The sequence below is a fragment of the Simochromis diagramma genome, unplaced genomic scaffold (genome assembly GCF_900408965.1).
Source record: "Simochromis diagramma unplaced genomic scaffold, fSimDia1.1 OVJJ01000514.1, whole genome shotgun sequence".
Lineage (NCBI taxonomy): Eukaryota > Metazoa > Chordata > Actinopteri > Cichliformes > Cichlidae > Simochromis > Simochromis diagramma.
Window position 1 is genome coordinate 2,270,501 of NW_024387346.1, and position 18,884 is coordinate 2,289,384.

General features: G+C 41.0%; 1 protein-coding gene across 1 annotated transcript in view; it reads left to right on the plus strand.

Moving 5' to 3' along the window:
• The window catches only part of plcl1 (phospholipase C like 1), a 122,367-nt gene that overhangs the window by 95,830 nt on the left and 7,653 nt on the right, over window positions 1-18,884 (plus strand). The window contains exons 10-12 of the mRNA XM_040006831.1: window positions 5,086-5,289; window positions 12,767-12,842; window positions 13,407-13,516. Coding sequence (XP_039862765.1) covers window positions 5,086-5,289; window positions 12,767-12,842; window positions 13,407-13,516 — 390 coding nt within the window. The remainder of the gene's footprint in view (window positions 1-5,085; window positions 5,290-12,766; window positions 12,843-13,406; window positions 13,517-18,884) is intronic.

Below are 18,884 nucleotides of genomic sequence, written 5' to 3' on the forward strand. Positions count from 1 at the left end.
GACTGGAGAACAGGCAGCCCTCGTTTCTCTAACAGAATTATTAAAAGACACCAAAATATCTTTGACATAAATTAAATGAACTTGCAAACGACTTTTCCTCCACAAGTGTTCAGGTTTCCGGCAAGAACGCTTTAAAGAGTGGATAAGGCCATTAATCCACGGTGAGGATTTTAAAACAGATGCTGATCTCTTTGTAAAAAGGACAGACACTGTCTAAAATAGAAAGGCAATAGTGGTTAGTCAAGATATTTACATCACTAACAGGAGATAACAGTAAATTAAAAGCAACACAGTAATGATTAGAAATAACAACAGGGGCAGAAAAGATCCATGTTAAAGCCCAAGGTTAAAACAAGAGGGTGTCCTTTTGTGTAAAAGAGGCCAGATACATGCTGGGTAAAATGAAAAGAGTTCATAAGGTTGATGAAACTCCTTGCAGAAAGAGTCGTCATCGATATGAATATTAAAATCACCAGAAATAACCAGTCTGGACAGATTCAGGGTGAAAGACAAAAAGTAATTTGAAAATACTTTGATTGGACCGCGTCGGCGGTACACTATAGCGCATGAAATAAAATTCTCGAACTTTAAAGAGCAGCAGCTCAAACGAAGAGAAGTGACTGACTTTGGATGAATGGCTGGGAAACACCGCAGCAAGGCCTTCTCCTCAGCCCGACGTCCGTGGCTGGCTGATTAAAGAATAACCCTCCGGGCACAGCTCAATGAGGGATGCATAATCTGAGTCGTGCTGCCAGGTTTCAGTGAGCAGTAAGAAGTCCAGTTTTTTGGAGCTCAGCTCTCAGGTAGAATTAGACTTGTCTGTAGAGTGAATAAGAGAGTGGGGGAGGAGGAGGAGGAGGACGAGGCAGCGACAAAGGAGTCAGTGAGAAGAGTGGAGGAGGATTATAAATACCAGCGAAAATAGAACCTGGTCGCTCAGCTCCCACCATCTTATCACTGAACACCAACATGTATGGGTGGGCAATGTGAAAAGAATCCTTTTTTGCGCTGGATCTGTTTTTAGAGAGGTATATTGTGATGTTAATATATACCTTATACCCATATATGTGTTGAAACTAGGACTTTCTTGTTCCTGGAGGTAGCGGCTCTGTGCATAAAACCAGTTGTTTAGGTACTCCAATACAATCCAGTGCCTCTATTAGAGATGGACCGATCCGATATTACGTATCGGTATCGGTCCGATACTGACCTAAATTACTGGATCGGATATCGGAGAAAAATAAAAAATTTAATCCGATCCATTAAATATCACGAAAGCAGCTCACAAAACTTGCAACATGCCGTAACTCACCTCAGAACGTTAGCACGTCGGAGCAGTATGCATCACGTGATAGAGCGGCTGTGGCATGCGGGACCTGTGGTGGTCTGGATAGCATTTGGAGCTTCGCTAGCAACCCGGCATTTCATCTCCGACAAAGTTATCCCGAGAGAAGTAAAGCAAGTGTGTAAGTCCATCTCTGAATGTTTGTAAAGCATTCCTGCGTTAAGCTTAACAAACGATATATGGAGCGACTGCCTCTCCTGCTGCTACTTCAATCATGAAACTGCTTAACGATCAGCTGATCGGCTTTTCTGTCGCGAGTCCGTGTCTCTAGTTTGCTTTTGGCCCACTTTGCACCAGAAAGAGGAAACCAGTGGCTGAACAACAGCAGCACGTTTAAGCTTGATCAGCTGTTGTTAGAATTTATTTAATATTACTTTCTACTTGAGGATCTTTTTCTACGTAGCTGACAGCTGGTAACTGTGCAGGGGTGGATCTAGCAAAGTTTAGCCAGGGGGGCCGATAGGGCATTAACAGGGAAAAGGGGGCACAAAGACATACTTTTCTTTCTTATTCTCATTTAAAATGTCTAGCTTTTAATAAATAATTATCTGACACCCAAAGTTTTAATTTGATGTAAAATGAATAGAAGTCAATTACTGTATATAGTAACTATTAAGTCTAATATATATACCCTAGTGAGCTATAGTACTTTTTCCTTTGGGAAGGTACCATCTGTGCAGTCTGCAATTTTGTTGAAGAAAGATGTTGAATCTATTTAATATTTCTTGAAAAATAATTGATTTCTGTGCATTTTTTTTTCACACTGCATCAAATTAAGGTTGATTACGTCGATTAAGCATCATGAGGTGGAGCGTGAGGGGTGGTTCCCTATTTTTTATTTATTTATTTTTGTTGTTGCTGGGAGTTGGAACCCTATTAGTTAGGTTGCTTAATATTTATGCTAAGTACTCTTTAAAATACCAGAATAGGGAGGATGGTGCAGGTTTAAGTTTATTAGATTGATCAGTATTGCTGAACTATGAAATATTTTTTTTTGCATACAGGTATAACAGAATAGCTTTAGTGTAGTTGTTGTTTTAAACTTGAGTATGAACTTATACAAAATGCAGCAAGATATTTAAAAAACAGTTTTGTTGATTAAAAAACACTATATCGGATTCATATCGGTATCGGCAGATATCCAAATTTATGATATCGGTATCGGTATCGGACATAAAAAAGTGGTATCGTGCCATCTCTAGCCTCTATACCATTTACCAAAACTGGTTTGACCCAATGATAGGCTAAATTCCAGAAGGCATGACGTGACCTCATGTGAACGATAATCCAGAATCAGCCAAGTTACACTGGCCAAAGCCCAGGTGCTGAAAACGAACGAGGCGTATGTAGTGTCCAAACTGATACTCACACACATAATACACAGTCCCTCTGAACACTGTTAGTGAGTCACAGTGAAGTGTGGCCACACCAGGCCTTAATCAATTCACCTGACTACGTGATTCAGATGACCTGGAATAGCAACTTTAAAGTATAGTAGAAGGCAGGGGACAGAAATACTTGTGCTTTTCTTCTTTCATTCACTAAAAAGTTTTGATATGAAATACTTGCTAAATATAATTTTACAATGTAAAATAGAAAGAAATTAACTGGGAATGTTTAAAAGCACAAAGCAGGATAAGACAGATAAGTCAGTATTTAGGCACTACTGTATAAGATAAGATACAGCCAGGAGTTCGTGGAGACCACCCATGCAGTTAAAAGAGTCAGTATTGGACTTAAAAGAGCTAAACGATGTAACTTCTTGGTCTGAAGCCAAACAAAAAGACTTCCAATTGTGTAGAAGTTTAAGGACGAACAGCCCTCGCCTACTTTGCTGTGTGACCTACAGTATAAACTTAGCAGGTGATGTTATAGTCTTAATCACTAGTTACAGCAATTCAATTCAATTTTATTTACATTGCATCAAATCACAACAATAGCTGCCTCAGTGAGCTTTATAGTGCAAGGGAAAGACCCTACAATAATACAGAGAAAACCCACAAAATTAGACAACCCCCTGTGAGCATGGAAATGGCGACAGTGGGAACGAAAAAATCCCTTTGAACTCGAAGAAACCTCTGTCAGAATCAGGCTCAGGGAGGGGCAGCCATCAGCCACGACCGGTTTGGGGTGAGCTGTGGAAGACGAGACAAAAGATACACTGTGGAAGACAGCCAGAGATTAGTAACAACTAATGATTAAAAGCAGAGTTAAAAAACACTCAGTGCATCATTGAAAGCCTCCAATTGCCAAAGACTTAGAGAGATTTAAAACTAGAGAGCATGTCTGTTTCCTGAATCCAAACTGAAGGCTGGTTTCACACAAGAGGAGTCTTAAAGCTGAAGGCTCTGCCTCCCATTCCACTTTTAAATATCCTAGGAACCACAAGTAAACCAGCAGGCTGATAATGAAGTGCCCTGTTGGGGTGATATGATACTATGAGCTTCTTAAGATGGGGCCCAGTCTATGATATGTTTATTGGCTTAGACCTGGTTTCAAAATACCAAGATGGAGATGGCAAAACCACTTCACTAACCAGTTGGTGACTTCATGGTGGCTGTATCCTTTATATACAGTCTGTTTGTAACTGCTGTTAAGTTCACAATATCAACTTAAAATCTTCTCAGATGTCAGAGTCCCAACGTGTTTCTGTTGGTTCAAACTATCCTCTAATATCTTCAGCTTCCTAATAGAACAACCACAGTTTTTAAAAAATGTCCAGGAGGACAATCAGCCACATTAATGATGGAGGAATCAGCGTGCCCACGATAAATGCAGCTATTATGAACACACACATGATTTTCCTGCTATGATGCGACAGAAATGTCTGCTTGTGTGTAATGTTTGGGTGACTGCACGGTTTCATCCATGTAGTGTAGGTCTGTGAATTTAAAAACTGGAATGAATCTCTGGTTGAAAAATGTCAATCCTTTTCAGTAGAAAGCAGAGAGCAAATTTCCTGCCATCTCATTGATCATCCAATCCCACCCAGTCAGTCTGTCAGACACACTCCCACACAAACCCACGCACACACACCGAGTGCTACGCAGAAACACTTTTTACTCACTCAGAAACTGCTTTTAATCCTCCTGCTTCAGTCTCATTGTACACCCTGCTTCTCTCTGTCTCTCTGCCATGAGTCCAGCTGTGGGCTCATCTGCCACAGATATTATTCATCATGCTTCTCTGTGTCTGTCACATTCACAGACACAGATGCACTTACACACAGGTGGAGCATGATAATTGCTAGTCCAGTTGGGGATGTGGCAAGTGGCAAATGGCATTCAGTGCAACAGCAGAGGCTTTATATTCTAGTGCTCATACATGCAGAAATAAACCTTTTACCTTTGTTATGAAGTGACCCTGAATGGCAGTTCAGCAAATGAGTCCTTTAATCTGTCACACTCAAATCTGTGAACCATCCCGATCTTGCATCCCCCCATCCAACACACACTCTAATTGCTTTGATTTCCTGTTCCAGATTTATGCCATATTGTCTCCTTTTTTTGCTAAATGCGCTTAAGCTTAGGCTGATTTCACTGGATTAAAGGCAGCAGTGAGTGCCATATTGATTTAATTCACAAGGGAGACAGCAGATGACAGGGGAACGGAGGGGAAGTGAGCGGGGCGTGTCATGATTTTTGGCTTTTCCCAGCTTAATCTTACAGCCGGAACTGTACATCAGATCTAACACTATTTTCCCTCTCTTTTCTGTCTGTTTACCTTCACACCATTTCCAGAGCACCACAGCCAGTTTCAAAGAGCAGTGTGGGCTCCCCACTGTGGCCAAACTGAAGCAGTGCATCCAGACCTTGGGCACGAGGCTACAGAGTCCTGAGGGCACAATGGGGGCCACCATGGTTCTGAAGGATGGCTATCCATGTCTGGAGCCCCTGGTCGGCCTCTCGGAACCAACTCGCAAATTGCTCGCTGCTTATGAAACGGTCAGTAAGACACATTTATTGAGCTAACTGCTTCCTTAAAAAAGAAAGTTGCATTAATTCCTGTCTTGTGCAAACATGAAGAAAAATTTCTGACGAACTGCACAGACAAATATCGCTGTGAACTGCATCGTAGTTGCTCTAGGAAAATGATTGTAACTGGCCAATCCTGTTTATGATGCAACACTTTTTAGACCATCAGCTTGCACTCGTCATAGTGGTGTAACCTACGTTTTTGCTGCAAGCTGGAGGTCATGAGTCAAAAAGTATTTGCCCTTTTTCCTGATTTCTTAGATTTTTGCATATTTGTCACACTTTGCCCAACCATGAATTCTGCTCTCTGCTAGAAAATCTGCAAGGATAATTCCCAGTCATTTCATACCCTGACGCTCATGCATGTTTATGTTATGCAGCAGGAGAAAGGTCTGAAACAAACCAGCAAGTCCACCTCTCGATGGCTCAAAAACCCCCCCAAAACAAAACAAGTCCAGACTCACCGTTTATTCTGATCTTAAGGCGCTTAAACAGACGAATTAAGACAATCCTCTGCAAAAGAGTGGGCCAAAATTCCACCACAACCAGTTATTAGGTTTAGGGCACATTACTTTTTCACGTGGTCTTTTAACAAAGGCAATCATTATTTAAAAACTGGGTTTTGCATTTTCTTGGATTATCGTGGTCCAATATTAAAATTAGTTTAATGAGCTGAAGCATGGAAGTGTGATAAATATGCCAAAAAATATGAACTCACTTGGGGGCTTATAGGGCTTTACTCTCTCTTCACTATGACGAACCGGTGCAGCGTCCACATCACTGCAGCCGCAGCACCAATCCATCTCCCTTCTCCCGTCACTCGTGAACAAGACCCTGAGATAGGGCTGCTCAATTAATCGAATTTTAATCACGATTACGATCTGGGCTTTCAACGATCATTAAAAATGACTGAGCCGATTATTAGCCCCTCCCTCATTTATCCGCGACACCTTAAAGGCCGGTCCGTGAAAATATTGTCGGGCATAAACCGGTCCGTGGCGCAAAAAAGGTTGGAGACCGCTGATTAAGAGGACCCGAGGGAAGCTCGGAAAGCTAAGCAGAAGTTATTTGGAGAGTGACTGCCGTTGTTTGAAAAGAGAGTTTAAAAAAAAAAAAACTTCAGTGGTGTTGCACACTATTTTATATTATTTTTTTAAAGTCATTGTTAACCCTTTAAAGCCGGTCAGAGCAGCACGCTCCGTTTTGCGTAACTATTTTTAAATCCCTGTAGAACCTGAACCGTGTAAGCTAGCGCAATAATTTGTTTTGCATATGAAACCGGAGGAGTTGTACTTACATCTTATGCCATCAGCTTGTCCTCGGTCACGGTTTCGTTCCACATATAGCTTTGCAAAAATTGCATAAAAAGCGCTTGCAGGAACAAAAACATAATATTCCAGAAACACGCTTTGCCGTTCCTATCAGCTGTTCGTAACACTTCCCACAGTGAAATGATGCACATGCTGTTTTCTTTGCAAATTTGCATCATAGGATTGTTTTTTGTTTTTCCTGCAGTATATAAAAATTGCTGTATCTCCAAAATAAAACTATGAAGACACTCAAAATAAATTTCCTGTGGTGGGAAACTATTTTTTGCAACTTTATTGTATTTAAAGTTTTGAGGGATAAACCTCTTAAATTTCTCCAAGTAGAAATATATGTAAACAAAACAAAAGCGATTTTCAATTTTTTTTGTAGTTTATTGCACTTTTTTGCAATTTATGTAATTACTATGGACTTAATACATACATATTATTAAAATATGGGCTATAACAGTTGTATTGATGTATAGCAACTTGAAATGCTCCCACAAATGGCACTACAGCATGTAAAAAAAATAATATAAGCTCTGGTGGACTTGGTTCTATAGTAGGTCTTAAAGGGTTAAATAAATATCGTCAAATAATCGTGATCTCAATTTCAGTGAAAATAATCGTGATTATCATTTTTGCCATAATCGAGCAGCCCTACCCTGAGATACTTAAACTCCTCCACTTGGGGCAAGAACTCGTCCCTGACCTGGAGTGGGCACTCCACCCTTTTCCGGCTGAGGACCATGGCCTCAGATTTGGAGGTGCTGATTCTCATTTTCACTGCTTCACACTTGGCTGTGAAACGTTGCAGTGCGAGCTGGAGGCCATCACCCGATGAAGCCAACAGAACCACATCATCTTCAAAAAGCAGAGATGAGCTCCTGAGACCACCCAAGTGAAAGCCTTCTGCCACTTGGCTACGCCTAGAAATTCTGTCCATAAAAATTATGAACAGAATCGGTGACAAAGGGCAGCCCTGGCAGAGCCCATCACCCACCGGGAGTGAGTCTGACTTGTTGCCGGCTATGCGGACCAAGCTCTTGCTACGGTTGTATAAGAATTGAATGGCCTGTAGCAATGGGCCAGACACCCCATACTCCTAGAGCACCACTGGACACCTTGAGGAACACGGTCGAATGCCTTCTCCAAGTCCACAAAACACATGTAGACTGGTTGGGCAAACTCCCATGCTCCCTCAAGTATCCTTGAGAGGATCAAGAGCTGGTCCAGTGTTCCACGACCAGGGCGAAAACCACATTGTTCCTCCTGTATCCGAGGTTCGACTAACAGACGGACTCTCCTCTCTAGCACCCTGGCATAGACTTTCCCAGGGAGGCTGAGGAGTGTGATGCCACTGTAGTTGGAACACACCCTCCGGTCCGCCTTCTTAAAGATGGGAACCACCACCCCGGTTTGCCAATCCAGAGGTGCCCCCCTGATCTCCACGAAACATTGTAAAGGCTTGTCAACCAGGACAGCCCTACAACATCCAGAGCCTTCAGGATAGTAGGGTCTTCCGTAGGGTCTTGACATGGAAGACCCTACCAGGGGACAGAAGCCCCCGGACAACATAGCCCCTGGGATCCCTGGGACACACAAACCCCACCACCACGATAAGGTAGCGATTCACGGAGGGGGTTAGACTAATAATCATTAGTAATCTCCAGGTCTGGATCAAACCATAAGCTGGGGACTGAAGTTTAGGTTTGAATAATGCTCCTGGTTAGCTTCCACCTGGTGGTTTCTCAGTCACCAGGACCTAGAATGTCAGTTAAACCACACCCAGTCTCAGACATAGCTTTCTTTGAGGTCAAATGTCAACCTAATTTTCAGTAGTTGTTTTTTTTTTTTCAAAACAACCATCTGCACCAATCAGAAAGAGTGAATTTAGCCAATGAAATCATAAATATAATGATTATGAGACTTGACATGCTAGGTGTTTGCAGTGCTAATTTTAACTGTGCTTTGTGAGACCTACGTATATGTAGTTAGACCATGATATGTATCTTCATGAGCTCTGTGTCACTTACGAGCTCCTCATAATGCTGCTCTTGCTAATTTTGCTCCTTTGGCTGAAACCTTTAGCATCAGAAACTTTTCCACAGTTTGTGAAGTTTTTTTAGACATCTAACACTGCATCACTGAGTGTGCAGACCTTTGCTTACGTACATTTGCATCGTCTATAGGCATTAATTATACAGCAGCTCTGTGGTGACATGCATGAAACCGTCACCCACGAGCACACACGCACACACACACACACACACACACACACACACACACACACACACACACACACACACACACACCTCCTACTCAATCTCCTCTTGCATTAGATCAGGACGAGACTCTCCCACCTCTTTTAGTGCTCAGCTATTTACTCCTACACATACCTCAGAACAGTGTGGTTATTTACGTATGTGAGTGCAGCTGATGATGTTTGCGGCAAAACCCAGCAAATGCAGCCCAGCAGGTCAGTGTCATGATGCCATAGTTGGTGTGATCTCCAATCAAACATCACACCTCTTCAGCCTTTCTGAGCACAAACACACAGCGCTCAGTCACCACACAAAAAGCTCCCTCTCTCTTCCTGTATTCAGCCCTTTTTACCCTTTTTATTTCTTTCAGTGATTTGAGGCAACCTGACTGATTTAAATGAGAATATATAGTTACAACTCTCGCTATAGTTAGTTTAGCAAATTCTTCATTATTTAGAGATAGCAATAACATCAGTATGTTCCCATGTTGCAGAACTTTGCCGTACTAACCCAAGCTGCTTGGTCTGCAGTGCTGTTTAAGTGGGTGGTACGTGTCATCCACAGGGATACCAGGACCCAGAGTGTTCCAGCAGAACACTGATGTAATTAGAAGAAAATCGAGGATCAGTTACTTGATTTTATATAAGTTTAATGTAAAATGTCATCATTTGTTTCACCCAATGATTTAGGTTAGGTTATTTTAAAACAAAGAAAAACAGTACCTGTTTACATCAAGGAAGATGGAACCTGCTCAAAACCTACTTAAGAGTGATCAGTTCATTACCATAGTCTAATATTTTCAGCTCTGTAGTATTTCATATCTGCACAAGCTGTGATCAGAAAGTTATACATTGTCTCAGCCCAGGACACACTGACAAAAGAGATTCTTAATCTCAAGAGATTAAGTACACTGTTAAAAAGTTATTTTGCTTGTATTTAAGCTACAGTACATGCCTGTATGTCATTTTGCTCTCAGTTTTGTATCATGTATATAAGTAACTGAGAGATTAGAGTACGTACTGTACGCCTGAGTATCAGTGTAATGGTGAGAGAGTTGACTTGGAAGTGACAGGCAACCAATGTTACATCAGCAGTTACATCAACACACTTTTTTGCTTCATTCAGTGTTTTTTTTAACGTAATAATAATAATGGATTGGATTTATATAGCGCTTTTCAAGGCACCCAAAGCGCTTTACAATGCCATTATTCATTCACTCTCACATTCACACACTGGTGGAGGCAGCTACAGTTGTAGCTACAGCTGCCCTGGGGCAGACTGACAGAAGCGAGGCTGCCATTTCGCACCATCGGCCCCTCTGGCCAACACCAGTAGGCGGTAGGGTAAAGTGTCTTGCCCAAGGACAAGGACACAATGACCAGGACAGAGAGCCCGGGGATCGAATCGGCAACCTTCCGGTTACAGATACGCTTCCCAACCCCCTGAGCCACGGTTGCCCCAAACTGTGTACTGCAGTACTGCGTAACACCCTGCACATATAAAAGATATACCCCCTAAAGAGTATCCATACTACATTTTGTAAACAAAGAAAGACATTTTGTAAACAAAATCTCTGGGCATAATCTGTACCCGACCAGGTGATTTAGCCATGTATAAAGAGAGCCTATTAACTTATTACCTATCGTTAATTTTATATGCATGTCTTTAGACTGTGGGAGGAATCTGGAGTATGCCCACTCAGAGAGGTGTAGGACGAATATCCAAATTCCACACAGAAAGACCCAGATGACCGGGGCTTTTAATACTTGATAATAAGTTGCCCATTTAGCTGATCTCTCCATCTCTGGACTTGTTCTACTATATTTAGATTGCTCTCTGGAAGTCCCATTCTTTTCCGTTACATTTTTAATCTCCTCTAGTGTGTAAAAACAGCTGCACCTTGACTTGATTTTAAACTTAAGGAACAAGAACAAAGTACCAGAAAGGTTCTGGTCATTTACATTGAAAGCTAGCCCTCAGAACCCTCATGACATTACAGTAGAACTGATGCCTGGACATTGTGACTCTGAGGGAAGAACAACCTCGTGAATGTCTCAAATAATATTAGCATGGCCCTGGACACGCTCTTGACTTTATGTGCCACCTTTGGGGGAAAACAGCTGGAGGCACGCCTCTCAACGCCAACGATGATCCTTCACACATATGTGGGTTGTTTTGAAAGAGATGATTATTTTTGCTCTCTGTCTGGTTCTGAGTGCACAGTGCTATTTTATATCGTTTCCTAATAGTCATAATGGGACTTCCAGGATACCCTGAGATTCAAAACCTTAATCTGTAGCCCTGAGATTCCCAGGAGAGTATCTGGAAGAAGAAAATGGTCACATTTAAATCAGGTAAAGGTTAGATCTTGTATGGCCCAGACTATGTGATATGTCACATTTTCGAATACACTACACTAAAATATTGGGCCACACCTCTTAATCTTTGAATTCAGGTGTTTTTAGACCCTTATATCCTTATATCTGCACAAAGTCAAACACTGAGCAATGCAATCTTCCTTTATAAACATTTATGAATAAATGGATTGTTGTAAAGAGTCTGGGATGCTACCGTTGCAAAAAGTCAGTTTGTGAAATTTCTTCCGTAAATAGTCCATGATCAGTGGTATTATTGCATCAACTGGAGCATTCTGCTAGTTTGTACAAGTAAGAGCACTCCCAGAGCTACAAAATGACCTTGAGCTGGCCACTGGTATGAGTGTTTGGTCACATGTTTGCCAAACCTGCTATGACAATCAGAAACAGACTTGAAGAGGTTGGCCTGGGGCCCAGGCACTCTTAAGTGAGCGCTGAACTCGACGCCTGGCACCGTGGAGCCCAGTTGGTATTTGCCATAGAATGCAAGAATTGGCAGGTCCACCACTGGGTCCCTGTGTCTTTCACAGACAGCAGGTGGCCTGCCTTTTCAAGTGATTTTAAACATGAAATTAGGAACATGTTAATGTGATTAAACAATGAAATTATCTATAAATAGGAAAAAAAAATCCTAAAAAAATGGTAATATTCCGGCAGCTGGGGCACCAAAATACTACCGTAAAATAACAGAAAATAACTTCCTCATGAAAATACATTTTTTTTCAGTAATGAAAATAGAGTTTGTTGCGCTAATTTTATATGGCCAATTTTACAGCCAATTTTATCCCCAGTTTCAGATGTTCAAAATTAATGAGAGAATCTAACATGAATTTCAGTATAAAAAGGTTTTAATACTTGGAGAAAAAGCCGATGTCCACCTGAAGTCAAATATTCTGTTTCCTCCCGTGAAATGCTTCGATGTTGTGAAGTTCTTTTTCTCAACCATGGAAATAATTCTGTCTACAAGCAGCTTCAGACCTTTTGGTGCTCCACACTGATGATTTAGCCTAATCTCTCTCTCTGAAAGATTTGTCTCTAATGATGGCCTCCTTCACCTGCCCTCACATCTCTTTGGGCATCACCTTTAAAATGACATTAATGTTACTGTGACAATCTTTAAAATACAAATTGAACATTGTGAATCAACTTCAGATATTATGTCCACTTCATTTGGCATGAAATACGAGGCAAAGGGCCTCACATGGCCACATGGCCACAAAACTACTTGTCAGTCAATTGTCCAATTAATTTGAACCTCTGAAAATGGAAGACGGGACACAGTTTGTAAAACCTCTTGCATTTAAGCTGAAAGTCTGTACTTGAGTCTCAACACAATGGTGCCTCTGCATATCACTGCAGTAGATGCAGTAGCAATAACATTCATTACTTTTGTCCATATATTGTACTGCCTTCTGCATACTTGACATAGTATTTTTCATAAACCTTGAACATATAAAAGGACCAAAAAGTGAACATAGAAATTGTCTTCCTGTTTGTTCAGATGATTGCTGCCCAGAAACAGCTGATCGAGAATGCTGATGCAGTACAGGAGAGGATCGCTCAGGTGCAGAGGGAAGGTAAAGTATGCAGAGATGGATGAAAGGCTGCGTGGCTGGTGTGAGTGTCGTTTTGATCAGGTCTCATGAATAAAAGATCTGCAGCATGGGATATTCCCAAATTCTAACAAATCATCAAATAAGCAAGTCTGACTGAAACATCTAACAGTAGAGCTTAATTAGGGTGACTCCTCAGAGAATGGCTCTGCGAGTAAACAGCTTTGCATGTGGTGGCTGTAGCGCTCTCTAAATTGGGTTCCCATGAGGCACATATTTACAAAAGTATCTCTGTTTGAAATGTTGTTTACAATAAGTCAGCTGTTCTCTGTCACATTTGTACTGGATTTTCTGAACAGCTTATTTTCCAGCGTGTTTTTGCCTTTGGATGATTGACCTTTATGTGTCATTGCTTTTGCTTTTGCGTAAACATGTCAGTCTGGTTTATACGACAACACACACGTAACTGCAACTGGGATAGCTGAGGGAAATCATCCATACGCTTGACAGCTATATTTCACCTGAATTTGATTTGCCGATTCCCAAGCTGCTCTGCCTCAATAATGCTCCTGCTTTCGTGCTTCACAGGAATGGACTTCCATGAGGATCTCTCTCGGCTTGGAGAGAAGGAAGGACTAAAGGGTCGCAAGCTTAACAAAGCCGTGGAGAGTTTCACCTGGAACATTACTGTACTTAAGGTAAAGGAAGGCAGAACATAAATAAATAGAAACATTTTGTAGGACGAACTTTGAAAAATGTATCTGTAATTTCAGAAGACAAACAGTGACAATAGCCCGACTCCAGGCTGGACGAGGCCTTTACAGACCGGACGCGTCGAATTCGTGCAGATATTTTGTTTGTTGAAAATATTTCTGGGCTCACTTCCTAATGCAGCCATTGACACCGAGCATGTAATTTCACAGGAAGAATTTTCAGCATTATTTCAGCTTGATTTTTTTTTTAAAACAATGATTTATTGATTTTTTGGAACAACACAAACATCAACAAATCAGCACAGCCAAATACAAATAAGAAAAAGAGAAGAAAAAACAAATACAGGTACATGAGTTACAGATATACATGTCTGGGTCAAAATATGTACAGCGTTTCACATTTGAAGTCAAGGGAAAGAAAAAAGAAAAGAAAAAAAGGGGAGAGAAAAAAAAGGGAATACAGACATTAATTATTGTGTTTAAAAACAAAATGTGATCCCCCTTTATGTAATAGCACAGCAAGGTCACGAGGTAGGTGATCAGGCAAAGGCTGCATATCCTACAGAATGCATTACAATTGCCCTTTATGATGGCACTAAGGCGCTCCATTGTCACACCTTGAACATTTCTCTGTACCATTGTGTAACAGTGGGGGGCTGTCTCTGAATCCATTGAAACAGTACACATCGCCTCGCTAAATGTAAAAGTTTACCTAACAAAAGCATCTGTACAGAAGACAGAGAGAGCCCTTCTATAGATAGACCCAGAACGAACAGCCCAGGGTTCAGTGGGATCGTCTGGAGAAGGATTGAGCGAAGCTCTATAGCAATATTTTTCCAAAATCTAGTAATTAAAGGACATTGCCATATGCAATGGTAGTAGGTCCCCACATCCGTATTGCACTTTACACAAAGAGGAGAAATCTGAGGATGAATTTTATTTAGAAACTCTGGCGTACGCTGCAGTCTATGTAAGATTCTGTAATGGCTTTCCTGGAGTCTGTTACAGGAAAACAATTTCTTGGCAGATCTAAAAGTTTTGGACCATGCTTCTGCACTAAGCTGAACTTCCAGGTCGGTTTCCCACCGAACCCTGGCCTTATCAGTGGTTACAAAATTCAAAGACAATAACTTCCCATAACAAAGAGAGATAAATTTCTTTTTTGTGATTATTTCCTCATTAAATTTAAGAAGAAAGCTTTCAATAGGATTCAAAACTGGTTAATTGGCTGGAAATTTAAGGGAATTTACAAAGTGCCTTACTTGTAGGAACCCAAAGAAGTGTTTCTGTGGTAAATTATATTTAATTTGAACTTGATTAAAGGCCATAAAACCACCCCTTTCAAGCAGATCGCAAATAAATCTTATATTTTTAGAACACCAATCATCAAATATACTATACGAAAGCTTTATTCCTAATTAGAGGTTGTAGTGCACTAGAAAAACCTCTTCTTCCGACGTGGACAACAATATTATGCCAAACCTTAAGTGTAGGCATCAAAATGAAATTATTTCTGACACCAAGAGGAAGGTCAGCCAGATCAATAGATAAAAGACTAAGAAGCGAAAGAGGGTCACAGCACCAAGTATCTACCGGTGGCTCGCCTTGGTACAGAAAGGAATGTAACCACCCTGAGATTATTTGTGCATGGCAAGCCCAGTAATAATATAAAAGGTTAGGAAGTGCCTGCCCCCCCTCATCTGTAGGCAGTTGTAAAATCTGTATCTTTGGTCTAGATTTCTTCCCATGCCATATAAATTTAGAAAGATATCCCTCAATCTCTGAGAATGTTTTTCTGTTGATCCTGACAGGCAACATTTGTATGGGATATAATATTCTGGGTAAAACATTCATTTTGATTAAACTTATTCTACCCATCCAAGATAGGGGGAGGTCAAACCATCTATTGAGGTCATTCTTGATTGAGCCCACAATTGGTTTAAAGTGCAACTTGTACAACTCTGTTGTGTCTGCGGACAGCCTAATACCTAAATATGTAAAACCAGTGGTTGACCACCTGAAAGGAAAATTAGGAGGAGTGTCCCACCTCCCCCCATCACCCAGTGGTAAAGCTTCAGATTTATCATAATTTATTTTATACCCTGAAAAAAGGCCAAATTGATTAATGATATGTGTCAGTGCAGGAATAGATTCTTAGTGGCTTAGTTTCTTAGTTTCTGGCTTAGTGAGAAAGAGCAACACGTCATCTGCGTAAAGGGAAATTCTGTATTCAGTATTCAACAAGGTTACCCCACAGATCTCAGGGTCAGTTCTTACAGCCTCTGCCAGTGGCTCCAATGCAAGTGCAAACAGTACGGGAGAAAGGGGGCATCCCTGACGTGTTCCTCTACCCAGTGGAAAAACATCTGACACCGAGTCGTTAACCAACACCCTTGCAGCTGGGGCCCCATACAACAGTTTGACCCACTTGACAAATTCAGATCCCAAACCAAATCTTTCCAAAACATCAAATAGATACTCCCACTCCACCCGATCAAATGCTTTCTCAGCATCCAATGAAATTGCAAGAGCCCTATAATTGGTGTTTTGAGAGAACTGCACAACATTTATGAGTCGGCGTACATTGGAGCGGGAGTATCTATTCTTGACAAAACCCGTGTGGTCAGGCTTTATCAGAACTGGCAGAACCTCCTCCGGTCGTCTAGATACAATTTTGGACAGAATCTTGCAATCTACACCGAGTAAACTTATAGGTCTGTAAGATGTACACAGATCTGCAGGTTTATCCTTCTTTAAGATCAGGGATATATGGGCAAGGTTTAAGGTGGGTGGAAGTGTGCCCCTCTCAAGAGATTCTACATACATTTTTAATAAAGGACCCACCATAAAACTCTGGCCCAAACCCATCAGGGCCTGGAGCTTTTCCACTCTGTAAGGATTTGATTGCATCTAAAATTTCCTGCGCCCTAATAGGACTGCAAAGATCTAATCGACTTTCCTCTGATAGTATAGGGAGATTAACATTATCAAGAAACAATTTCCTAGCGTCTACAGTATTTTGACACTCAGGGGAATATAAGTCCTGATAGAACTCTTTCATTATTTTGCTGATAAGTTTAGCCTCGAATTGTAAAACACCTTTCTTATCTTTTAGAGAGGGTATTGCATAAGAGCCCTTTTTCCCCTGGGCAAGTCGGGCAAGTAAGCGTCCAGGTTTGTTGCCCGATTCAAATAATCTATGCTGCATCTGATCTGGCTGCATCCAGTTTTTTAAGCACAGAAACAGACGAGGATTTCTTAAACTCCCTCTCCAAGTTAGTAATGTTGCGTTCAAGTACTAATTGTTTGGCTAAGGTGCGTGCTCTTCTTTTTAGATAATAGAGCCCCTGAGAAATGCCTTACCCGCCTCCCATAGAGTAGAAGCACTAACCCCCGGTAAGTCATTTGTAGAAAGAAAAGGTTCCCACTGATCTTCTAAATATTTTACAAATTCAGGGTCACTAAGGAGAGCTGGGTTTAGCCGGGCCAGTGTCTAGACAAGGGATCATAATAAGGTGGTAATAACTCCATTGAGACTGATGAGTGGTCTGAGAGAGCGCATGTGTTGATCAAACAACCCCGAGTTCTGTCAAGGACAGATCTAGAAACAAACATGTAATCAATTCTGGAAAAAGAAAAATGGGGGCGTGAGAAAAATGTAAAGTCTTTCACATGTGGATTACAAACTCTCCAGGCATCAAAAAGACCAAGATCTGAGCAGAAGTCCATTGCAGCCTTTGCCATTTTTGAAGGTGGTTGAGATTTTGGTGGATTATAATCAGTTTCAGGACTCAAACCACAGTTAAAATCCCCACCAATTATTACGTGATTCGGACACACAGAGGAGGTTTTTGCCAGAAGGTTTGAATAAAACAATCTATCAAAAGTATTTGGTGCATAAACACTTCCTAATAGAATTTACTCCCCATATAAAAGCCCAGTAATCAGAATAAATCGTCCGTCCGTATCCCTTACAATAGTATTTAGAGTGAATGGTAGATTTTTATGGATCAATATTGCAACGCCTACTTTTAGAGTTAAAAGAGGAATAGTAAATTTGTCCCACCCAATCACGCTTGAGTTTTACTGTAAGTGTTCAGAGTCTGTGAGGTGAGTCTCTTGCAGTAATGCAATCTGCACTCTATCTTTTTTGAGTGAGGAAAGTATTTTGTGTCTCTTAACAAAGTGATTAATTCCCTTGACATTGAGAGTTATAATTTTAATGTTACTCATTGTAAAAGTTGTCAGTCATTGGACAAAAATCGTCAACCCGAAGCAAACAAAAGACCCATCATAATAAACTTTTAAACTTTTAACATAATTTTTGATGATTTTTTTGGATACGAATAAACGGATCTGACCGATCAGACCTCGGCATTTGGTGAAAGTACGCTTGTAGCTCAGAACAAGCATTGGTACTAAATAATAATAACATAACATGTACAATGATGTGGAAATAATAGTGTTTTATAGTATTATTATTATTATTATTATTATTATTTATTTATACTATAATTATACTATTTTAGCTCAGGCACACAGATAGATGCAGCTTCAGCTCCTGGATCAGCTTCTTCTCATGAGGATTGGATGGATGCAGAATATCTGTGCCGTACTTTTCTTGTTTAAAAACATCAGGGCCAGGTCATCGTGGCTAGACGTCGACTTCTTTTTTTAATTTTTTAAGGACATATTTCCTGTAACAATGCAATTAGTTCAGTGTGCGTATATACACTGAACACGTATGTATATATGTTACCAAAAATTCATAATTTGCTGTTGCTTTTTCACAGTGCGCTCGGTCTCGGCCTTAGGTCCTCAAAGACTCTTGGCTCAGTTTGTTTCTGCATGATGTCAATCAGAGGCAGCCAATCAGAAGAAAGTTGACGTAAAGAAAGAGGAAGGGAGTTAATTTTACAGTCACACTCGGTCAGGCAGTGGTTGGTCTATAAAGGGTTAAGCAGAAATTCTCTTTCATTATTTACATTCAAAATTGAGCCACAACCTCATAGATTTGAAACACCAATTCCTCCACAATTAATGATGTAATTCAGGGGTGGGGAACTCCAGGCCTCGAGGGCCCGTGTCCTGCAGGTTTCAGATGTGTCCTTGATCCAACACAACTGATTCAAATGGCTAAATGACCTCCTCAGCATGCCTTTAAGTTCTCCAGAGGCCTGGTAATGAACTAATCATTTGATTGAGGTGTTTTGACCCAGGGTGAGATCTAAAACCTGCAGGACACCGGCCCTCGAGGCCTGGAGTTGCCCACCCCTGATGTAGTTGCTGCAGGACATCAGTTTCATGACACTTTTCATAAAGCAATAGAACCAGAATAGAACAAACTGAGTCG